Source organism: Lytechinus pictus, chromosome 17, assembly GCF_037042905.1.
Source record: "Lytechinus pictus isolate F3 Inbred chromosome 17, Lp3.0, whole genome shotgun sequence".
Classification (NCBI taxonomy): Eukaryota; Metazoa; Echinodermata; class Echinoidea; order Temnopleuroida; family Toxopneustidae; genus Lytechinus; species Lytechinus pictus.
The window spans coordinates 11,472,702-11,498,152 of NC_087261.1; the positions used below are offsets into that span (position 1 = coordinate 11,472,702).

At 37.3% G+C, this 25,451-nt stretch overlaps 1 protein-coding gene across 7 annotated transcripts in view; it reads left to right on the top strand.

The window, feature by feature from the left end:
* The first annotated feature begins 380 nt into the window (after window positions 1-380).
* LOC129279858 (coiled-coil and C2 domain-containing protein 1-like) overlaps window positions 381-25,451 on the top strand; it is a 40,445-nt gene continuing 15,374 nt past the window's right edge. For 3 of the 7 annotated variants that reach the window (XM_064112162.1, XM_054915920.2, XM_054915922.2), the window contains exons 1-18: window positions 381-588; window positions 2,152-2,329; window positions 5,521-5,630; window positions 6,159-6,407; window positions 6,893-7,235; window positions 9,242-9,357; window positions 9,745-10,101; window positions 10,440-10,713; window positions 13,422-13,552; window positions 15,911-15,967; window positions 17,303-17,446; window positions 18,056-18,114; window positions 18,679-18,795; window positions 19,501-19,574; window positions 20,970-21,025; window positions 21,891-22,042; window positions 22,683-22,773; window positions 24,294-24,428. In XM_064112162.1, the coding sequence (XP_063968232.1) occupies window positions 526-588; window positions 2,152-2,329; window positions 5,521-5,630; window positions 6,159-6,407; window positions 6,893-7,235; window positions 9,242-9,357; window positions 9,745-10,101; window positions 10,440-10,713; window positions 13,422-13,552; window positions 15,911-15,967; window positions 17,303-17,446; window positions 18,056-18,114; window positions 18,679-18,795; window positions 19,501-19,574; window positions 20,970-21,025; window positions 21,891-22,042; window positions 22,683-22,773; window positions 24,294-24,428 (2,706 nt within the window). In that variant the 5' untranslated portion in view covers window positions 381-525. Of the gene's footprint in view, window positions 589-676; window positions 830-1,696; window positions 1,915-2,151; window positions 2,330-5,520; window positions 5,631-6,158; window positions 6,408-6,892; window positions 7,236-9,241; window positions 9,358-9,744; window positions 10,102-10,439; window positions 10,714-13,421; window positions 13,553-15,910; window positions 15,968-17,302; window positions 17,447-18,055; window positions 18,115-18,678; window positions 18,796-19,500; window positions 19,575-20,969; window positions 21,026-21,890; window positions 22,043-22,682; window positions 22,774-24,293; window positions 24,429-25,451 lie in introns of those variants that run through there. The other 4 variants (XM_064112163.1, XM_064112160.1, XM_064112164.1 and 1 more) reach the window with 3 other exon arrangements.

Below are 25,451 nucleotides of genomic sequence, written 5' to 3' on the forward strand. Positions count from 1 at the left end.
GTGCTTTCCGAGACCCCATGGTCGTGCATGGTATCCACTCGTCAATGGAAGTGGCCCCCCTGGCTTTTTTCTTATTTAGCGTTCGACACCTCACCCGCCCCCCCCCTTCCGATCCGATATATCCGATATCCCGAAAGAAATTGGTCCCCCTTCCCGACTAGTCTTTTGCCAGCACAAACTGGACCGTTTTACAGATACGATATACGATAATTCCATAATTTGTACCCCATTCGCGTCATGATTTATAATTTACCTTGATTTATATTTTTAATTTTAATTTAGGGGAACTTGAGAAGAAGCGATGAATTATGGAATTTGTTATTGAATCAGAAAAACAAAATATTGATTGCGATTTCTCTCTACATCTTTCTTATACCGGTAATATAAGACTACGCTGTGGGATGGGCAAATTTTGTTGATCACCGATCGTATCATCAGATTTTGTTGCGGACGACAACTACAGTTCCAGGTCCTGATTAAGCCCAGATGTATTTTACAAGCATTCTTTCATAATATCTCAACAATATGTTCGGAAGAGGGAAGAAAAGCAGTGGTCCACCAAAGTCTGATCAAGTTCGAAAGCCAGCGGTACGTACCCTGTAAATCCATCTATACTGAACGCACAATTAATGCTCAATTTTAGAGATATAGCGAGTGTGCAATTCTAATATCGCGTATTACAGAACCGTGAAAAATACAAGCTATGCGCGTGCATAAGAATCGCATGCGCAAATAATAGTGGTGGACTCTGAGCTCTGGCGTTAAGGCAGTTTCGCTTCGGGCGACTTCGAGCAAATTTCCCCACCAGAATTTGTTCACAAATGTAATGGTAAGTCCCTCAGTCACTTATTTTCAAGATCAATATGCCCACCGCTTTTCTGAATATCTCGATCGAGAACAGCTGTATTTTCATAAATTTTTGGCTTACTCGCAGAGTCAGAGACATGCCAGATGCCTGGGGCTGGGCTTGCGCTTGGATTCTTTTGTTGGAATGGAAGTTGGATTCAATAAAATAGATATGGACTGAACTGAAGTTAGTGACCAAAGGATTTACCTGTGCCGCGCCGGCGCGGCAGCTCATCCGTTTGGCGCATGTTCGCATTTTTAATGGCTAGAGTAGAAGCCTAGGCTAGAGTAAAGTGCCCAAATATAGGACACTAGTAAAAGCACTATTGGACCAAAACAAAAATACAATCATTGAATCAAATAAAAATCATGTTTATTTCTGTAGTACAAATGTTGAATATTAATGTCATGAAAAAATAGAATCGAAAAAAATTTGTGGTAAATGGAAATACTTACTACCAGAGGCTTGTTTTTTGCCAAAAATCAGACGCATAGAGTTGTGCCCCGTGATCAATTTCGGCGATTTAAATCACGCTCTAGACCCCAAAATAATTGCTTAATTGTTGATGAAATAATTTATTTCAGCTGCGCAAATGCCGATTTTAATATTACTATCAATAATTTTGATATAGAAATCGGTAAGTAATGATAATTTACTTACCAAACGGACCTCTTTCGGCTCCGAACATCGGACGTCTTCGCTCAGTTGCGTGTGAATTTGTTCTGAAAACGAGCACGTTAACAGGCTCAGGCATTTCCAATTCAATCGGCTGATATGTCCAATGTTTGGGATCGTGCCATATTTGGAAGGGTGTTGGATTTTCCGCCGTAAGGAACCCTCGCGGAGGCCATTGCAGTTTTTTCTTGCGATAGATCGAACATGTGCGATCTTGGCAGCGATATTTCCGGCGGAAATTACTTCCCTCTTACGAGATTTGTTTTGGTCATCGATCTTTTGGAGTCCATAATTAGCGAGGGTCATGAGAATCTCTGGAAGTCAAGATCATGGATTTTACCCCAGGATTTAACCCCTGGAATATTTTTTTTGAGCAGCAACTTAGAGCCACTGTGTGTGCAGTTCAATAGCAGATATATTCATGTATCTTATGCATGCAAGTCCCCTGCCAATGCTGGTCCCTGTAGTGATGGGGAGGGAGTTGAAGTCATTTTCGTCCAATATTTGGAACCATCCGATGTTTAGCGACTTTACTCTATATTAGGATCATTCTCCCCTCTTTTGAATGTACCATGATATCGTCATTAAAAATGTGATTAAAGATTTTACTTTTGATTTGTATTTCACAGCCACAGGCTACTGACATGTTTGGCATGCCTGACCTTTCAGCCTATGCTGTCAAAGAGGATTTTGATGTGTCCAACGAGGCATTGGAAGCCGAACTAGCTGCCCTGCTTGAAGAGGAAGACGATGCCCCAAAGATGACCAGGCAACGTAGACCAGCTCCTGCCCAGCCAACTAAGTCGGGTAAAACTCAAACTCAGTTTTACTAGACATGTATGGCTAACTTTAAAAATCTCCCGTATATATACAGCCAGTATTAAAAATTCCCCATCCACCTCAAACTGCACCATATGGTTTCATTTTATATTTTTGTTATCAGCTACACACAGTACAAATAATAATGTTCATTCTTGTTTAGCTTATATCAAGTATTATATCCCTTGCTTAAAATCGTTGCGTTGAGAGTGTACACAAGGAGAAAATGAATAGTTTTACTAGGAAAAAAAATGTTTGCCATGAAATAGTTCATTTTCCTTGCTGACATCGTGCATCGTCCATTTTTCTCCTAGGGAAAAAAGCGAACTATACATTTTTCTGCCCACCCCCCATACTTGCACTGCGCTCAAGACGCATGCACTGCTGCGCATGGCAGCTCAAGGCATCGTTTGCATCTCACTGGGTGCGCCTTGCAGGGGGGGGGGTGGGTAGGGGGTGGGGGGCTGCCAAGCAATCAGCATTTTCAAATCCAAAATCTGAAATTTTTCATAAGTTACTAGTATTAATTTTTTTTTTGATGTGATGATGAATGATACAGGTACATGTAGAAGGGATATAAAACGAATATACAACTGACTCATTCTCAAAACAGGCGTAAACTATTCACACTCAGGAACATCAATAGAATCCCTTCTTCTAAAAGGTACTATTGATGTTCCTTCGATTTGAATAGTTTCAGCCAGATCCTTGAGAATCCTCTTATATTTGTATACTATTTACATGTAATGTCCCTATATATGCTCTTCCATAGAGACTTGGATATTATGCAGGCTCTAGCCCAGCAAGCCTGCTAGGTACCCATTTAAGAGCGGTTAATACATCAGAACGACGTGTCTAAGCGCTTTACAGATATATTATTACCCCGGTTATCAGATTCAATCAGTCATTCCCGCACACAATGTACGCACATCCTCCACTCCCTGGGGAGTATTCCAGTCAGTCGCCAGTGAGGCGCACACAGTACTGGACATTTATCTTGCCTACATTGTAGGTTGAGTGATGAGGCAACAGAACAGTATGACATTATTCTGTCGGGGGGGGGGGGGGGGACTAGTTGTATATTTTATCCTCTTCTAAAATCTAGAATCCAATATGGGAGATTGTTTCCATATTGGCAAGAGCCTGCTTTTCCTGAATTTTGCCCCTAACCCTCCCCGATTGACCACACAGGCCAATTGACCATTTACTCAGAGGAACCAAGGTAGTATTTCCTAAAGCTAAATAGTCCGGGTTATAATTGAGCAAGGTGCCACTTGGAGAAGGAGAAATTTTCATATAGTGCTTCTAGACCAGTTTTTTACGCTGAATATGAATATATGAGATAAACAGGCTGTATCTTGAAAATTAACCCGTGAGGGCGCTTTTTTCAAAATGGCCGCCAAATTTTCATAAAATTTGAATATTCGTACATAGATTTTTACATAAGCATCCAATTGCCATGAAGTTAGTGTCATATGAAAGCCAATTAAATTTCCTACAATTTGGAACTATTTATAAGGGATAAGTAGGTCATTTAACCGAGATTTCAAGTAGAAAACTGCATTTTTTGTATTTTTTTCCCCAAAATTGAAAATTTTGCAAATACATGATTTTACATAATTCTAAGAAAAATGAATCAATTACCTTGAAATGTTCCTGAAAACTGTATTAATATATTATTATCATGTGGATGAAATTTCAATTCTGTATCATTTTTTAAAGCAAATTTATAAGGTATCAAACTTGAATTCTTCAATATCATAAATGTTGCTTTTTGTATGCATTTCCATAGACTAATACGTATAACATAATGCATGTATGTATAATGTTTACCAGTAGTTAAAAATTAAATGCAATTATCTCCGCTTTTTAACCACTTGGAGAGTTAAGAGTAGGCGTTTCTTTATCAGCTACATGTACATAAAAAAAAAATGTTGGCACATCGAAGCCTAACATTCTCATGGGGTGGGGGTGTCGAATATACCTTATAAATTTGCTTAGAAAAATGATACAGAGTTGAAATGTCATCCATGTGATAATAATATATTAATACAGTTTTCAGGAACATTTCAAGGTAATTAATTCATTTTTCTTAGAATTATGTAAAATCATGTATTTGCAAAATTTCCAATTTTTTGGAAAAAATACAAAAAATGCAGTTTTCTGCTTAAAATCTCAGTTAAATGACCTACTTATCCCCTATAAATTGTATCAAATTGTAGAAAATTTAATTGGCTTTCATATGACACTAATTTCATGGCAATTGGATGCTTATGTCAAAATCTATGTACGAATATTCAAATTTTATGAAAATGTGGCGGCCATTTTGAAAAAAGCGCCCTCACGGGTTAATTTTCAGGATACAGCCTGTTTACCTCATATATTCATATTCAGCGTAAAAAACTGGTTTAGAGGCACTATATGAAAATTTCTCCTTCTCCAAGTGGCACCTTGCTCAATTATAACCCAGACTAAAATATTTGTAAAGTTATAAGATTGAAGAAGGCTGTACATGGATGGAGAGGTAGGAAGTATTTTCTTGCTCAAAGTTCAAGGGAATTAACATATATAGCGTACATTGTAGAAACTTATTTGCTGTTCATTTGTTATTATACAACACATAGATCCTTCGCAGCTGATTGGATGAATACGCGTCACATGACATTCAGTGGAATGAGCTATAGCACGCCAAAACATGACATCCGTGCAATAGTCGACTATTGCACGCTCGAGCAGAGAGCAGGCAGTTCAAACTCAATAAATGCGTGTACCATGGCCTGCGCCTCCACAATAACTGCATGCGCGTAGGCCTACCCTGCACTTCATACACCACGGGCAGATAAAATGTTATTTAGCAAAATAAAAGGCTAAAAAGTTAGAACCGAGTAGATCTAGATTCCTAGCCCTATTCCTTCATAGGCCAAATACTTTCGACAGTTCGATCCATTTTGGTTATTGGTCTAGACGATATCTTCAAATCGTGTGTTGTATAAAACAAATACTCAATGTTTTGTCATTCTTGCGACTGTTCAAATATTACATTCGGTACAAGTTGAAGCAATCTATTCAACTCCGCTTCGCGTCATTGAATAGATTTTTTCAACTTGCACCCTCCTGTAATATCCGGAACGATGGCACTCATAAACATTGAATATTTGTATATTATTATTCTCTCTAAGCTGATCCCATGAGGCGGATTGATGCAATGGCGGCAGAAGCCCTGAGGGACACTGACGATGATCCTGATGATGATGATGATGAGGAGGAGGAGGATGAGGATCTTCTTCTGGTAAGCTAATAAGGATGAAATGCTATTCCACATAGTCCTTGGTCCTGTTTCATATAGACTTTTATTGTATCTTTGCCATTATGACAACTACCATGGTAACAGGACTCAGCAGCCAATCACAATCAAGGTTTACATGGTAGTTCCCATAATGGCAAAGATACTTTTTTTGTAAAGTCTGTATGCAATAGGTCCACATCCTGTTGCTTATGACTGTGATTGTTGAATACAGTATATCCTTTATGTAAGTCTGTTTAAATACTATTATACAACAAAGTCAAGAATTCATGAATATTATGGAAGAGGGTTGACTTTGATGTGTAGGATATTTGTTTACATAATTTTGTTACCATGGAACCTACAGGTTGATTTTACCTAAATGCTTCTTAGAAAATTGGAAATGCTTTATAAGGCATTGTCAGAGTGTTTAAAGCAAATTTTTGCTGTTTTCATAGGAGATGTTAATTTATTCATGGAAAGACTGTCATAATGTAGATTATGATATTTCCTTGGTCCTATACGTACATGCAGGCAGAGCTTGCCGATATCACACAGGAGTCGTCAGAGACCCTCACCCCTCCCAGCACCCAACAGAAAAAGGCGCCAAGTCCGACTCCAAGCCCAAAGATGACAACTAGACCTACTCCACAGCCTAGGCCTGCTTCACAGTCTGCTCCAGCCCCAGGGCTAAGGCCAGGTCCCTCTAATGTCAACCGGAGTCCCTCACCAGCTCGGAAACCAGCTCCTGGTCCTGTAGCTCCAAGTCCTGCCCAAACACAGGTATTGTATACATACAATCAGCAATTTAATTGTAATACCTAACATGCCAAATTTGATCATGACTTTCTTTTATCGCATAATTACCTTTAAATATTTACTTTCTAGAATGATTTAAGTTTTATCTGTATGACTGGTAAAAATTACTATGATAATGCAGATCTAAATTCATCCTTCTGACACATTAATAATAATAATACGAACATGCTTATGTAGCGCATATCACTGCCAAATGCGTCCCTATGCGCTTAATTGGATATTATTACCCTGGCTTTAGCCTCGCAGCCTTTTACAGCGCGATGGCATTTCAAGGAATAAATTCCTGCCAGGTACCCATTTACCTCACCTGGGTCAAGTGCAGCACAATTTCTTGCCGAAGGAAATTGCGCCATGGCTGGGATTCGAACCCACGACCCTCTGTTTCAAAGTCCGAAGACTAATCCACTGGGCCACAACGCTCCACATTTTGTTTTCTTTTTTTAAATTAGGAACCATCTGAGCCGGCAGACATCAATACTATGCTCCAGCAGCGTGCGCAGTCTTATCAGCAGGCCATTGCTGCCGCTGAGGCAGCGGGCGAGAGTTCAAAGGTCAGGAGGTACAAGCGTCAGCTCAAGACACTACAAGATATGCTGAGGAAGGTAAAGCTGGGTAAACCCATCGATAAGGACGAGATTCCCCCGGAGGTTTGCGTACCCAAACCAGCTGCAGATCAGCAACCTCCTCCCCAGGAGAAGCAGCCAGTGCCCGAAGCAGCTCCAGTAGCAGCAGTGTCTCAGCCAACCTCTCCCCCAGCAGTGCAACCAGACACCGCACAAAGTGAGAGTGCAGGTAATGAAGAGTGGAAATGGGAAAGTGTAATAATTGTTTCAGGCCTGACAATTTGATAGTTTTACAGCAAGGCCACTTTTCTATAGATAGCATTTCTGTATTACAGCATAAATTGGCAAAATGTGGCCCTCCATCTCAAAATTACATGTAAATCACCAGAATTAATGAATTTTGAGATCTGTTTTAAGTTTTGAAAAGCAGATCATAAGCTTCGAAACGATATATAGCTTGTCTAAGTTGATCAACAATAAATCTCACGAATATTTGATTTCATGAATTCAAATTTTAGTGAGAGCTTTAAAGCATGTTTTACAACAAGGCCACTTTTCTATAGATAACATTTCTGTATTACAGCATAAATTGGCAAAATGTGGCCCTCCATCTCAAAATTACATGTAAATCACCAGAATTAATGAATTTTGAGATCTGCTTTAAGTTTTGAAAAGCAGATCATAAGCTTCGAAACGATATATAGCTTGTCTAAGTTGATCAACAATAAATCTCACGAATATTTGATTTCATGAATTCAAATTTTAGTGAGAGCTTCAAAGCATGTTTTACAACAAGGCCACTTTTCTATAGATAACATTTCTGTATTACAGCATAAATTGGCAAAATATGGCCCTCCATCTCAAAACTACAAGTAAATCACCAGAATTAATGAATTTTGAGATCTGTTTTAAGTTTTGAAAAGCAGATCATAAGCTTCGAAACGATATATAGCTTGTCTAAGTTGATCAACAATAAATCTCACGAATATTTGATTTCATGAATTCAAATTTTAGTGAGAGCTTTAAAGCATGTTTTACAACAAGGCCACTTTTCTATAGATAACATTTCTGTATTACAGCATAAATTGGCAAAATGTGGCCCTCCATCTCAAAACTACAAGTAAATCACCAGAATTAATGAATTTTGAGATCTGTTTTAAGTTTTGAAAAGTAGATCATAAGCTTCGAAACGATATATAGCTTGTCTAAGTTGATCAACAATAAATCACACAAATATTTGATTTCATGAATTCAAATTTTAGTGAGAGCTTCAAAGCATGTGGGGAAATCGCGGATTGTATTTGGGTTGTTTTAAAGTTTGGAAATAATGATGACAAAGAAACTACTCATTTTGGGTTTAACTTTGTAACTTCCAGTTCTGACAAAATGGACAAAATTTGCCTTCCAATTTCTACATAATTTTCATACCAAAAACCTATCTTGGCTTATTACAGAAAAAACTTACTTGGTGACTTATTTTGTTTTGAGGTGGAGGGTCACAAATGGAAAAGGACCCCAAAATATCCAAAGCGAGCTAGATTGGCATTAAGACCATGACTTCAATGGCATTGGATTATTATATCTTTTTCAATAATTTAAGCCTTGATTTGCTCTCTCATTTTCATACTGGTCATGTTTCTCATGACTGGGGTATAGACCACTTACATGTAGAAGTTCGTAAATCAAAATCCATTATGACCCTGAAAAACTTGTGGGTCTTTAAAAACACTTGGAAATATTCCACTGTGAGTATTCTATCATCATCTCTGTAGCAAGGCAAATGCTCCATACATTTTCCAAAAAAAGTTATTAAAGTTTGGATTCCCAGTTTTTTTATGAGTGCCCAGAATTAAAAAGGCTTACATATTCATTAATTGATATATTTATATTTTATTGGATGGCTAAAACCATTCCATGATTTAGGACCAATATTGCAAGAATCGTAGATGATTGCAATGTTGGCCCTAATCGAGTGTGATATCCCTGGTATCTCATGAAGCAATGAAAGCAATCCATTGTAATTATTATTATTCCGTCTTAAGACTGTGCAATACAGCATAATATTGCACAGCTAGTTTTGTACATAAGCCTATGGGTAATTCGTCAGAGTTAGATGCAACATGCAATACGCTCTGATATTGCACAGGCAAATCATGTAGACTATGTTAAATACTATTGCAGTTCTAGGAGGCCCTGTATAGATAATAATATTATATACTGTTGTGAATTGAGCAGATGCTGATCAGCTGAAGTTGATAGGTGTGAGGAGAAACCAGTACAAAATGGCCGCCCTTCTTGCCAAGCGATCAGGTGACATGAAGACTGCCACAGAACATCTCAAGGTTTCCAAGGTAAAGAAATGTAGTATTTACATGTAAATGTTGGATTGTGTTGCACTTTTAGATTCAACCAGCATTAATGAAGGCACAAGACATAGAGTAATATACACTGTTCATAATATATACATTTATTAAAGATGAAAACTTTACTCCAGTCACAGTTACTTTGAGAAGTTTCTTTCACAATCCAAGCTCATGATCAAAACAACTTTACCGTATTGGTGGTGATGATTTTCAGAGAGGATGGAGTTGATTCCACAGCATGGGTTCATTAGAGGAGAAAGCTGAATCACCAGCTAATTCATAGGTACATGTACTCTGGACAACTTTGAAAACAAGTAGAAGACGCTTGAAGGATATTCTTTTCTCGACTTGTAACCTTTTTGTTTTCACCCCCAGCAATTAGATCTGGTTATCAAAGCCTTAGAAGCAGGTCAGCAGGTTGACCTCAGTGAGATGCCTGGTCCTCCTTCCCAACTAGCACCAGCAGCTCCAGCTCCACAACCTCGGGCTCCTGCTCCAACAGCTCCTGGTCCTTCAATGCCTCCTGGTCCTGGTCCATCAATGGCTCCTGGTCCTGGTCCATCAGCAGCTCCTAGACCAGGACCATTAGCAAGCTCCGAGGAGGAGCATCCTACTCCCAAGACGGATCTTGAGGCCATGCTTCAGAGGAGGGGGGTGTATAAGAGCATGGCTGACAAGGCAAAGGAAGAGAATAACGACTCCAAAACTCGTAGGATAGGTCGCATTGTCAAGGTTCGTAAAGAATCCTAACTTGGTACCTTGACGTTTTGCACAATAAGTCCAAATCACAAATAGATTTGACTGCTATGTCTCCTGACTTGCACAAATTTTGAATCCAAATTTGTGACAAGCGTTTAACACAATTTTTTTGTAAAATGCATGTCAGCCGCAAACTTGCTCAAAACAATGATTTCATACATATGTGCAATTCTGCAAACCGTAATTCCTAATTGTGTCATTAAGTGTACTTTTACTGATATAAATTAATTTCATGTTTATGATAATGGGAGAGAAGAAAAGATCCATCTAACATTTGCTGTTAAGTTATTATCATCATTATTTCAACACAGCAATACGAGGATGCCATCAGAAAGCAAAAGTTAGGCAAGCCAGTTGATCTGTCCGAGCTGCCTAGCCTTCCAGCATTCCCACCCTTCCCATCACAATCTGGCGGCCAGGCTGCCCCATCAGTAACCCAAGCAGCTGCCCCAGTAGCACCTCCGGCAACTGCAGCCCCTGTAGTATCAGCTGCAGCGGGGGCTAGTGCCCCTCCTGCCAGGACGGCTGGACAAGCGACCCAACCAGCTGCTTCAAGACCTCCGGCGCCTACAAGACAAATGTCAGGTGAGCATTACAGGAAACAATTTTTTTTAACCAACTGTTGTTATAAGCTACCAAAATCCTTGTATATGATTGGCTCAGTGCAAAGTTGTCAGCATAAATCAATCACTATTTGTTTCGTGAAAACACTCCCTAGGGGAGTAGTTAGTGCAGTTCAGGGAAGAGTATGTCATGAATTTTTGTTTCAAATGACTGAAGAAATGCATATTCACTTATCTTCAAAGTATGTTAAAAGAAGATAATAATATCAGTAGGTCTATTTAGCAGAGCTATCAAATGTGTATACTGTACTGTGTTTAATACTTGGTATCATAAATGTATAGTATTGCCCTGGTTGTTGCTGAGCCACCATATAAGCATTGATGATCATGCAATAATCATGCAACAAAGAAATACTTAGGCATTTACAGAGTTAAAAACTTTGACAAATAAATTTATTGAAGAGTGATTAATGTATTACCAAGCAATTGGGACTATGGAAATAAAATCACCATGCAAAACCTCACAATTTTCTTGCTTGAATTTATCTGCCTGACAGTGAATATCATACACATTTCTTATTATTATAAATACAAGGGATTTTAGCAACTTAATAAAAGTCATATTTTGCATGCCAGTTTCAATTTGAGACCAAAGCGGTAAACATTTGCCATGTTTCCCTCTTCCGGGTTTTGCCCATTGGAATACTGTACAAAAATTAAGGGCAATATTTGCCTTATTTCTGCCAGTGCGCTTGCACAGTAGGAGCCGATTTTGATTGCTAATTTCAAGATTTGCGATATCTGGTTGGAACCAGTTTGTGAACCAACGCATTGTGGATAATTTGCGGCGCATTTCCATTCCCAGCTGATCAAACCCAAGCGCAAAATATTTATTCGTTAAGTGTATGTGGCGCCATGCATGATGCACGACTGCGTGGCATCAATTAATGTCACAATTGCTTTACTTCACCAAGTTCGTGAATAACCTGACATCAGAAGTAGTGATAAGGAAACAGGCATATAAATTGTTCAAAATAATAGCTCGAATCACACAATATACAGCTGTAGGTAATAATAATTATATAATATTGACTGGTCTTGAGGGGAACATCAAATATATTGCCAGCAAAAGAATCATATTGGCCCGAGTCTTTAGACGAGGGCAATATGGGTCTTGTAAGGGCAATATATTTGATGTTCCCCGAAAGAAGGGCAGTCAATATTTTTATTATCATCCAAATCAGATATCTAGAGCAAAAATCATGATAACAGTGATATCTTTTAACCCTAACTCTCCCGGGGTATTTTTATTCTTGTCCTTCCCGGGGGGGGGCCATTATGGCCCCCCCTTAAGATCTCGGCTGCCGATCGCGCGAGCGACACAAAAATTTGCACGCTGGTAGTGTGCGATGTAGTCTACAAGGCTGTATGGTAAAATTTTCCAAAATAATGAGATTTTATTTTATATGAATTAATTATGCTAATTTATGCATAAATCATACTTTTTGCTCTAATTCACTAAATAAAGCTCCTAGAGTGCTAATTTTTGGTAAAAATATTCTTTGTAGCATTCTTAACAATCGCATAAGAAAAAAACTTCAGTTTGGAAATCAAGTTCTTATGTATTTTATTGTTTTATGAATTTCTTATGTATTTCCTTGTTTTTTTACTTTTTGTTTTTTATTGTTTTTTCAATGGAAATTGTTCCAGACTTAATTCTGATCATAAACAAGGCAAAATTAATTAAGTTTAATCAGTAAAAGTAGAAATAATGATACATTTATGAATTTTGGCTAAATACACAATTTGCATTGGATTTGTACATGAAATCACGTTTATGAGCAATTTTGGGTCTGACATGCACTTACATAATGTTGCGTAATGTCGTAACCGTGTACCAGGGCGTCACAAATTTGGGCTCAAAATTTGCGCGAGACTTGAAAGTAAAAAGTCAGTGAGCGGCGAGGTCAAAAAATTTTGCGCAGCAGATATATCACGAAAATTGTCGAGGGGGGGGCCATAATGGCCCCCCCCCGGGAGAATTAGGGTTAAGAATAGAGTTCTGTTGTGTCATGATAATATCAGTGTCTAGGCTCTGCACTTTACCATTATGACGTACTTGCAAGCGCCCAGATCCAGCGTTGTCTTTATTATGACGTAGATCGTTGGTGCGCGGAACATTATGAAGCGTATCACTTCATTCGCATCCTCAAAGGCCCGGATGTGAGACCAGGGAAAATACAAAGGTATATTTTGCGTCGTCTCTGCATGCAAAGTCAATACGCGCAAAGAGACCGAGGAAAATACAAACAATATACCTATCCCTTCCTGATAATAATAAAATACAGGGAAATACGGTTTTGTAAATGACCAGCTCAGATGTCTGATACGGGTGATAATGATAATTACTGCCTCTTCTCTAGGGAAACATAAAATATATTGCCCTTAAAAGAGCCATATTGCCCTCGTCTAAAGACTCGGGCCAATATGATTCTGTAGCGGGCAACATATTTGATGTTCCCCTCAAGGCCAGTCAATATTATTTAAATATTTCCCTGGTCCACCCGGTATCTGACAAAAAGTCGCTTGCTGGCATTTGCCCAAAAAGCATGCTCCGACTCTGGCCTTGGGGTTAAATGTTAACGGCTTGTTTGAATAATGTATTACTTGCTTGCATCCAATGGCTTCTGTTTTTTGTCTAATGTCTTTTTTCTTTTGTCTATTGTGCAGCTAAAGAGAACATGTACCAGCGGAACGTTGCCATCTTGAAAGACAGGATAGCACAGTTTAAAATGCTAGCATTGGAAGCAAAAAGGAGGGGGGACATATACGAGGCTAAACGATTACTCAAGATATCTAAGGTACTTCATCAAATTATACAAAATGTATTTACAAAATGTTGATGCATTATTGATGATGATCGCAATTATGATAGTGTTACTGCTGTTGCCGCTGCTGCTGCTGATGTTCATAATGATGATGATGATCATCGTTATCTTGATAATGATGGTAAATCAATTGAGTAAAGGCTCAGAATATATTTTAGAAGATGCTTTCAAGGAAACTTATTTGAGATGTATAGATTGAAATTCTCTAAGAAGAAGACAGTCAATATTTGTTATTTTAAGACCTAATTGTTAAATATCTGAGAGGGATAGGAGTTTGATGAAAGTTGTGGTCTTTCTTTATGCTGAAGGTACCGGTCACAGATAATCTGACATATTACCAATTTTCCATTTTCATTAATTGAACGGTATTTCCCCCTCGTGTTCCACCACTTTCATCATCATCAGGATCACTTCCATCAGTATTGTACAACGCCTATTTAGATTGTTGTTCAGGAGCAAATGGGAGGCTGATTGTCAAAAATTTGTACCATTGCAAACGTACCGTCCATAATGTACCGTTGCACGGTCAGGAACAAGGTGATGTCACTATGATAATTAGGATTCAATGCATTGCGCTTTAATAGTGAATACAAGTGCAATACACGTAGGGCTTACTGGTTTAAATGCGCAGTGCCCTGTCCTACAAAGAGTTACTATTGATTACGATTGATCAATCAATCACAACTATCGACGGCCAGCAACATCAACATCTAAAAATGCATGTTTGTGCAAAAATATTTTCTAGATATGATGTACATTCATACATTCATCATTCTCTTGAAGATTCAGTGTGATTCTCTTTGTTTACCAAGTAGATTGTGCAAATTCCTGTAAACAAATTATGGTGTGGATGGATTTCCGTAAAGTTGAGATTGATCGGATTAATCGTAACTCTTTGTAAGACGGGGCCCTGATGCGCGTTAGAGGGATTTTGCTTTTCTCTTTCAATAATTCTTTAACATAGGAAAAATCAATTGTTTGTATTTTTGCTAAATTCGCTGAGGCGTTGTGTAACACAAATAGCGAATATTCTTATTCATGCAATGGTGCGAGATTTCGCATTCACTGAAAAAAAATAGATTCTCTGTTCAACTTTGGTATATCTCTTTAAATAGAGTATCTTCTTTTCACCGAATATGAAATCTGGCACCATCACACTCCTGCCTATCCGCTATTTGGATACCGTCAGCTTCATCATCCTTGTCATCTTCACAGTCATTGTCCTTGTCTTCATCTACATTATCATCATTATAATCATCATCATCACGGTCATCATCATCGCCGACACCACCATTATCTTTGATTTCACTGTCATCACGAGCAACATCATTACTATAACTATCACAATTTTAGTGTAGTAGGTTTCACGGTACACCATGTATCTTTCTTGGGCAGATGTTGGTCCTAAAAAGGACTCGACGTTTCGATAAATGTGTTCTTGTTGTCCTCAGGAGAATGAGCAAAGTTTGTAAAAGCAGGCCTTATATACTCTGTCGAAGTGCCGTATGCACGGTATCTCGCAGGGTACATGTCTCTGATTGGCTAGATAGGTCACATGACATCCACATATGCGGACGTGGGTGACAACGCACAAATTGGGCGCGCAAAACCAGCGACGATTCCCCTAGTATTTACCGTAACCATTAAATGTGCTGCCCTGATATTAATTAAATAATTACCATATGTTTCTGCTCTTTAAAGGAGAATGAAACCCTTGAAACCAGCTGAATCCATATCAAAGAGAAAAATCAAAGAAACATATTGTTGAAAGTTTGAGGAAGATTGAATGAATAATAAGAAAGTTATGAGCATTCGAATATTGAGATCACTAGTGCCATGTAGATCCTCCCAACGGCAATGCGACCAAGATCTGTGAAATCACACACGTACAACTCCCTCATTACTTTAGTACTTATTTCACTTATATTCTCACTTTTATAGAGTCTATCACAAGGTGAGGTGTTCTCTTTATGAGATGACAAGTACAGAGGTTTCACAACATTATATCATTGATGAATCGTTTGTCATAATTTTTTTTATGATTAGAATGAGCAAAAAGAGATGTTTTGGGGTATATTTTCAGTGTCCAAATGGGAGAGTTGTACGTGTGTGACATCACAGATCTTGGTCGCATTGCCAATGGGAGGATCTCCATAGCATTAGTGATCTCGACATTCAAATGCTCATAACTCTTTTATTGCTAGTCCTATTTTTCTCAAAGTTTTGTTGATCTTATTCTTTGATTTTTCTGCTTTCACAAAAGCTAACTTGCTCCAAGAGTTTCATTCTCCTTTAATAATTTAATTTCAACTCACTATATTTGTACTTTAGGAAATCGAGCCAATGTTGACTGCTGCTGAAGGCGGCCTGCCTGTAAACCTTGACTCGGTAAGTGAATAATCGTGAAGATAAATTGGTTGAGGTGTTGTAGACAAGACACCAGACTGAGAACCACAAGGTCTAGGGATCAAATCCCATCCAAGTACTATAATTATCTTCTATCAAGAAATTGCTTCTTTTTTCAACCAAACCAGTATGTAAGGATGCGAAAGATCTTCATCAACCAATGATATGATTCCATATTATTTGCAAGACATTTGATATGTACAATTCTTGACAAAATATTTGTGACCCTGTCGTTAATTTATGTGAAATGTATTTTATTTTATATTACCAGATTAATTGGGGACCCCTCTGTCAACTAATATATGCAAGCCATTTTTGTACCATTTTTTGTACCATTTTTGTTCGACTGCTGAAAGTTTTAAAAGACCTTCACAGTCTGGTTTAGCTTTATAGGCCACGGTCTAACATTGTGCTAAAATTATTGCAAGAAAAATATGTAAAAATTTTCCTTACAATGTATCTTTCTTATGTTTACTGTGCTTTTCTGAACTTGTATATGGTGAAGAAAGCTATCTTATTTATCCTTCTGAAACAGTTCAGAATGATTTGAGAGAAAAATGAGCTGATACATTGAAATTATACTGTTTATACTATGGCTATCCATAGTCAAACCACAACTTTAAACCAGAGTTTAATTAAACCCGACTTCAGAATACAGGCCATTGTGTTTTAATGAACATCAACTTCAACCCCAAATTTCTCCATATCATGTGATATTACATTTTAAATATCAGTATCTGCTTCCTGAAAATATAAATTTAATAATTCATTTAGTAAGACTTGTTAGCTATGTGATCGTAAAGTGCTGCCGGTGTCGTTGTGTAATCAAAGATACTACAAGGGGAAGACTGGATGCTGGCGATTTTTTTTTTCAAACGCTTAATTTCATGCATGGAAAAGGACGCCCAACAGCATTGTGTAGGTAAACTTGCATTTTAGCAAAGTTTTGTGAATATACATATTAGGAAAATGATAGAGGGGTGATAGAAGGGGTGCAGGGGCAGTATAGGGAGATATATCCACCTCTTTCCCAGACATTTCTAAGATATATTTGTTTTTCTGATTTTGTTTTAAACAAAATAAAGAAAAAAAATTATTAAAATATGAAAAACGTCAAACCACTCACAACTCTCATTTCCCCCATATGTTATATACGCAACTCCAAATGACGATATGCGATGTATACCTAGCAAACGCTGTTGGACGCCCCTTTTCATCATTTCATTACGTGCTCTATTGAGTGTCCAGTCTTCCCCTTGTAGTGTCTTTGGTGTAACTCATGTCATGTTCTTCTACACCTTCCCGTCACTCAATCAGATACCGAAGCTTCCTCGCAAGGAGCCTGAAGCGGTCTCGCCTCCGACATCACCGGAGCCCGACGGAGATTTTGAAATGGTTGCTGATGGCAGTGCAGAGGAGGTCTATAGAAGAATGATAGCCACCTTGAATAAACAAATTGAGGTGAGCCTTTTCACAAGAAATCAAATAGTGATTGTCACTGACTATTTGTTATAAGCTACTGAAATCCTTGCATCTGATTGACTCAGAACACAATTTATGAAACACTCCCATCTTACAAAGAGTTGCGAATGATCCGATCAACCACATCTATGGAAAGCCAGCAACGTTTGCTTAATTGTTCAAAATATTTTCAAGATATGCTGTTTACCGGTATTCATGCAGTCATTGCTTTCTTCAAAAGTTAACAAAAGACGTGTAAATTTCCTGTAGAAAAAAATATGACATTGATGGATTTCCATATACTGGGGACCGTTTCATGAAAGTTTTCAGCACCGACAGGTCGTCTTTCTCCGACAGTTACCATAGTCAGCAAATTCCAGTATGAAAAAGGATATGATTGACCAGAAAGAGTAAAATTAGAGAAATAAAACCTGGACCCGGTCTCACGTTATGATTGATCCGGTGGGTGTTTCATGAAAGTTGTCAGCACTGGTCAATCATATCCTTTTTCATACTGGAATACCCCTTTAGTTTATAGTTATACATTGTATCAACCGATGGCATCTACATGCACCCTTTTGAAATAAATCTTTTTTATTTTATCTGCAGTTATGTGAAGCAAACGCAAAGGTGTATGGGAAACTGGGCAATATCAAATCAGCTAAGAGGTAATAATGGTTGTTTTTATTCTCTTTAGTGATGTTGTTAACCATGTTTTTATTATCATTATTTATTTTCATTATTTTTATTATCATCATTTTTATTACCGCCAATTATCATCACCATGACCATCATCATCATCATTGGATTTTGCTTTGACTTTTATGATTTCTCTGTTTTTTCCAATTCTTTGTCCTAATCCTGTCCTTTGTCCTATGGCTTTGTTTTCCGTGAAATTCTGTGACTTCTGTGTTCTTGAATTCCCTATTTTTTTTCTATCACAGAAAACTGCAGACTTTAACCCTTATTTAACCTGGGGGGGGGGGGGGTCAATTTGACATCCCCCTGTATCTCCTTGTCTGAAATAGCCCAGTTGAATTAGGGTTAATATACCCCATTTTTAGGCCCTGTATAATATAGCTGAACAATTGATCGCTGATTTCTCTGATAGATTGCATTGATTATTGTGTATGATCAGTCGTAAAATCATCCTCGAGATCAATTGCTTAGCCTATGTTACCAGGCCCCTGGACATTATTGGTTAACACTATTTTGCTTTTGTTTTTGGACAGGTTTCAAGAATTCAAAGACTCATGTCAACAAGACATAGATTTACTGATCTCAAAGCAGTCTAGAGGGGAAGCCATCCCGAGACACCATTATGAACAACGAACACTGCCCTCTGTCAGGTAAGTTTAGAAAGACCCTGAACTCAGAAAACAGTGAATCTCTGTAGGGTGATGTATTCATTCAAATAATCAAGATATTTTCATCAAACTTTCATGTGTCCCTTTATTTGGGTCTGGGCCTGTAAACAATCGTATCAAATTTGTGATGCGTACCCCTTAAGCACGCATCCTGGATAGTTTTGTTACATGGCGAGAACACAGGGAATGTGTTGCGTGCAGGTAAAACAATGGATCTGTGCATTTAGTACAATGTCCTTTGTTCCTTCTCAAATCGCATCCTAACATTCATTTGTATTGCAGAAGAATTTTGCACTTGTTTGGCATCTTCGTAGCCCATTTCCTCAAAATTTCTGTATTATTAGTAGTAGTCTGAACCATTGCTGAGTTGGGGGAGGAGGCGGGGGTCAATGGTAAACTTTCAAGCTTATTTCATGTTATCTCACAGAAAAACAAGATGATAACCATACAAATGGATTTTCAATTCCATGATAACATGCAATTTAATAATAACAAAACAAACTGTACATGTGTAGGTATGGTGAGCGTAAAACACAATGTAAGGTTTTTTTTTCTTAGCTAACATATTGTAAAGGGACAGCTGAGGAAATTGAGGGATACTACTTTAATCAACCAAACCTCAGACTGTTCCTTTGCTAATGGTTTATTTTTCATGATGCAATATTTTATCGTGCTCTGTTCCAACAGGGTCTGTCCAGATGTTAAAGAGAATGAGGCTGAGATAATCATTGTACAGGGATTGCAACTACATTGCCCTAATGGTAATTTGAAAATCTTATTCTGGTATACCTTTTCCTTTTATAAATTGGTGTTTCATCAAGCAGTTTTTAAAGTACGCATTAATTATTAAATGCGGGACTGGAACATGTTCTCACATATAGGTGCTTAATCAAATATATATGGTCACCAGTCATGTGTGAGTTATTAAAGGACAAGTCCACCCCAACAAATAGTCCACCTGAACAAATAGAGAAAAATCCAACACGCATCACACTGAAAATTTCATCAAAATCGGATGTATAATAAGAAATTTATCACATTTTATAAGTTTCACTTAATTTCACAAAACATGTATATGCACATCCTGGTCAGTATGCAAATCAGGAGACTGATGATGTCATCCACTCGCTATTTCTTTTGTGTCTTATTATATGAAATATTCTAATTTTCTCCTCATTTTCAAGTGAAACAATGATTACAACGTAGTTACTCCCTGAACATTAGCATTGTTTATTCTATATGGTTCAGTCAACTTGGTTCTTATTGTGAAATCTATAAAGAATGAAATAATGTATAATTCAAACAATAAAAAACTAAAGAAATAGTGGGTGATGGACATCATCGACTCTCTCATTTGCTTGACACTGAGTTGTGCATATCACTGTTTTTTGAAAAATAGGAGAAACTTTAAAATGCCATAACTTTCTTATTTTACATCCGATTTTGATGAAATTTTCAGCATTATGCTAGTTTGATTTTTCTCTATTTATTCAAATCAACATTTTTCTGGGGTGGACTTGACCTTTAAACAGCTTTATGAACCATGCTCCAGGTTCCCTTGTATAATTGAATACCCTTCCTTTGTAGACACAGAAGTAGTGATAGTAGTAACAGCGATGGCAGCAATAGTAGAAGTTGTAAAAGTAGAAGAAGAATAAGTAGAAGTAGGAGTAGTATTTGAAGTATAGGAGGTAGGAAAAGTAGAATGAATAGGAAGATTATGAAGAAGTAGTATTCAAGTGATAGGAGTACATACATGCATTAGGCTTTTAATAGCTTATTTAAAAAATAAAATGAGCAGAAGTAGTGTCTGATAGTCATTCATAGTGGTCACTGCTCTTTAAATCTTCCTTGCATCATAATATCAGACACATAATAATAATGATGATAATAATAATAATGATGATAATAATTATAATAATAATACTACTACTAATAATAATAATGAAAATAATAATAATGATAATAATAGTAAATGATAATGATAATAATAATACAAAAAACAATAATAATAATACGCAGCTCTAGATCTTGTAAAGCGCATATCACATTATGATATAACTTCTCTATATGCTTCCAATGGACTTGGATATTAACTACTTAGACATAACCTACTGTAATCATAATCATAATTACTTGTTCTCTTTGTTTTTCAGAGAAAGATTCAAAAGACATAGACACCTACATAAAGGCAGAATTCCCATACCCTTCAGTAAGTAACTGATTTTTATTTTCCTTATATTTGTTGACTGGTTTTAAAGGAAAACAAATCTAGCGGTCCTATTGTCCGTAAGTAATTTACCATCAGTGTCTCACTCAATTGTTAATATTTAAATTCTGTACATGTAAAAGAGAGAACATTTTCTTTGAATAAAGTGAATAAAGTGAATGCCAGGGCCTCTTTCATGAAGAGTTGCAATAGATTCAAATTAAACTGAAATTGAAATTGATCTTAAAATCCCTTTAATTACAAAAAAAATGAACCTCAGTTTGAGTGCGGTATAAATTTATTGCAATTCTTGATGGGCCCACAGCAATCCTTTTATTCAAGTACATGTATACATTTTTACTTTCTTCGATGTTTGGAATGAAAGGACAGGAGGGGTTGGTGTATTTCACAAAGAGATAAGTTTGACTTAGGGGGTGTTGCAAGCAAATATTTGCGATCGATTGCAAATATTATGTTGCAATTTTACAACTGATAGATCAAATTTAGATGTAGCAAATCATATTACACTCCTTGTTTCAAGAAGCAGACAGGGAATCAATCATAAATTTGCAATTAATTGCAAGACATATTATTGATATAGGGACCAGAAATAGACTTGCGATTGATCTCAAGTTTCTTGCAACACCCCCTTAGAGTCATTCTTAAATGTCAATGAGGACATGGTTTCTTATGGGTAACCTCATTGAAGAATACGCATTATAGTGCCCGTCATCTGAGCATGATCGATGCTGGGATGCGTTGGGTACCGTATGCAGCTGGGAATTAGTCACATCTAAATCTTTGTGAAACGCGACCTAGGAAATTAAAAATCTCATTTGTACTTACATTTTGTTGCCAATTTGTGTAGGACGATCCTCCGACCCACAAGACAGGTTGGGCGAAGGGAGCGGACAATCCTCAATACAACTCAAGCTGCATGGTAGAGATCAACCGTAGCTCTAGAGTTTTCAACTCCGCTGTCAAGAGGAAAGCACTCAAACTGGAAATCATCTACAGCAAGTTAGTACGAAATGAACTGTTCTATGGGGATGTTGCAAGAAAATCTTTGCGATCAATTGCAAATATTCTGTTGCAATTTTACAACTGATGTATCAACGTTAGCTGTAGGAAATCAGATTAAACTTTTTGTTTCAAGGAGCAGATTAGCAATCAATCACTAATTTGCAATTAACTACAAGACATTGATTTAGGGACAAAAAGTAGACTTGCAATTGATCGCAAGTTTCATGCAACACCCCAATAGAGAGATAAAGAGAGAGAATGGGGAATATAGAAAGTGATTGGTCAAGGTTTCCAGCCCATCAGAGAAGTCAGGGAATTTGATGTACACAGAAATACCTCAAATCAGGAAAAAGTCTGGGAATTTTGATGATTGGCTTCAGACAGTGCTGAACAAGCTTGAAGACTGCAAGTGGAAATGAGACAGTGAGTGTGACGAGATAATGATTAATTTCTGGGAACTGCTTGTGCTTGCTTTGAGAGCATTATAAAATTTCAAATTAACTTGAAAACAGACAAATTACTTCAGGAAAGTCACTGGGGTTCAGACATACCTATACGTTATGGAATTCCCCATCTTGTTGCGTGTTAATAATAGCTATTTTCAAATTCTCTGAATTTTATCTTTGAATTCTAATAGAGGCTTATTACGCGGTCACAAGACGCTAGGAACTGCCAGCCTCAAACTTGCTGAATTGGAGAACAAATGTGAGCTTCATGAATCCATACCGGTATGTATCTTGAATGATAGGATGGGGTAGTGATTGTGGTGCTAATTATTGTTGGTATTAAACTTTTGTGCATTGACCTGCATTCCACCTGTATGTTGCATTATTTCAGCAGGGAACTGTCCTCTGATATGGCTATGACTTTCCACCTGAACATATTAAAACAAAATGTTGCGAATGAAACTTGTAGAGTCCTTTATGCATTTTCTTATCACGTTTAATTTTGATTGGAATATTAGAATGCTCATGTTTACAAAACTCTGTTTTCTAAATCATTTCTGATGATGTTTTTAAACAAAATTCTAGTACTTTCTATTGCGGCTATAGTGTACATGTATGTGGCAAGACTTTATAATTCACTTTTACATGGAATTAGATGGGCTTTCCATTGATGCAAAAAAAAAAATCTGACGAGAACATCCATATGAAAAAGTAGAAAGGGAAGTTATTTGCCTTTGACCTGAAACCAGTGTCTTTGATAAAATTTCTTTTATAAAAGGTGATATAATTATCGCTCCTAAAAATGAACCTGATTCTGGGCAATGTTCGTGAGGATTTTGCCCACATCCCATTCCATTGACTTCCTGTGTATTGGTGTTATCTCTTGAGGGTTTAACGAAAATACAAAAGTACCCCACTTAGTATGTTTGAATTTTAATGTATCCATAGAGGTGCCTCCTTGGTGCATACTACATGACAGTACACGTAAAACAGGCTAACAAGATACAATATCATGCCTTACAGTAGGTCAAACATCAGTAGCCTCGTGCAGGTCTGCAGGATACCTTTAATAGAGACAGCTCAGCTATTGGGAATGTAATTGGTCTCTGCGGTGTCACTGCAACTGATGAAGATGTCTTGGAGACGTTGTGAAGACTGGAAAGTCTCTAAAAACTCTTTTGAAAATCAAGCATTTTCTCCAAAAGAAAGACTCCATCATTTTAGGAATTGTCTCAAAGACATCGCAAAAAAAGTCTCTGCAGCTAGGCAAATGTGGAATCACAATTGTGTCTCAAACTAGTTGCAAACCCAGTGAGATACACCCTAAAATTCCAATTATGGAGAGACATACTCTCTGCATCTTGGGCTTGTATCGGCTTGATCATTGGGAAGAGTATCTTGATTTTGAGCATCAATTTTCTGCACCTTTCCTCCAGGGTCCCATCTTACACAGAGTTACGATTGATCTGATCAACCTTAAGAATATGGAAATCCATCACTGTCATAATTTTTTCTTTAGGAAATTTGCACAATGTCCTTTGAAAACGAAGAGAAGCATACTGCATTGTCAAGAAAACAATGATTATGTGAATATGCAACATATCTAGAAAACATTTTGAATAAACATGCATTTTAGACGTTGACGTTGCTGGCCTTCCATAGTTGTGGATGATCGGATCAATCGCAATTCTTTGTAAGATGGCCCAGGTCAGCAGAGCAAACCTACACTGACCCCAAGGTGAATTATGTACTCCATGTTTATAATGACTTTATTTCGATTTTTTTCGTTCCAAATTCTCCAGTTGATGGATGGAAGGAGAGAAATTGGCGGGAAAATAGAAGTAAAAATTCGCCTTCATCATCCTCTGTCTGGGCTGAAGGAAGATTTTGTGAAGGAAAAATGGCTCATCATTGACAGTGTTCATAAGAAAACAAAGGTATGTTGAATCGCAAAGTCATCTTGTATTCAGATTTACACTCTGAAAAATTAATTTCTCAAGGGGTTATGTATGTAATGGGTGCCAGTTGGTGACATGTTAAGACTTAATCCTGTTTATAATTTGAGGATTTATCTTGAAGAAACTAATTTGTTGTTCTCCAGTACCTTTTTGCTCTGAGTTTCCTTGGCCGTACGATCCTTCATTTGAATGATTCATTTTGCTTTTTATTGCAATTATCTGTAATTGTGAGTTAGCCCTGCTTTAATGCAAGGCCAGCTAGTACATAAATATTGGTGGGCTAAAGCTTATTTTTAGTTTGGTACATGTACATCTCCCCAAAATGCATGTCACTATTATATGCCCTGAAACAGTTTTTTGGGGATAAAATTTTGTGATTTTACTTCAAAATAAAATATCTGTTTTTTTTTGTTTTTTTTAAACCACTTCTCGAGCATGGAATGGGCTGAAAATGTAAAGATGTAATCTTTGTCTCAAACTCTCTTATATCCACTCAATGTGTGCTTAGGTAAAAGTTCAAAGGTTTGTTTTGAAATATAAATCAAACGATTACCAAGAATGTGGAGTAGGTAACATGCAATTTCAAATTTGAATATTAATAGTTGAAGAAAGATTCAATTGCCACTGCACTTTTCTGACATTGGAATATTGGATGATACTTGAGTATAATTTACATTATTGACCCTTTCAACGCGTACTTCACACCAATGCACACTCGGCTCCACGCGAACTTGAAATTAATTGAAAATAATTCAGCACAGAGGGGCTCATGGCCCAGCACACAAAGAGTTAAGAAAGCTTAAGACAAATGCAGGGCTAGGGTTACGTATTCAGACCTGCCAACCAGTACGTTTTAGCCGTATTTAGTACGGTTTTGCAACCAAAATACGGCAGTACGTTTTTTCTTTAAAAAATATGTTTTTTTTGTTTGTTTTTTTTTTCAATCATTTTGTAAAAACCAGGGTGAGATATACACAAGTTTCAATGTTTTTTTTTTCATCT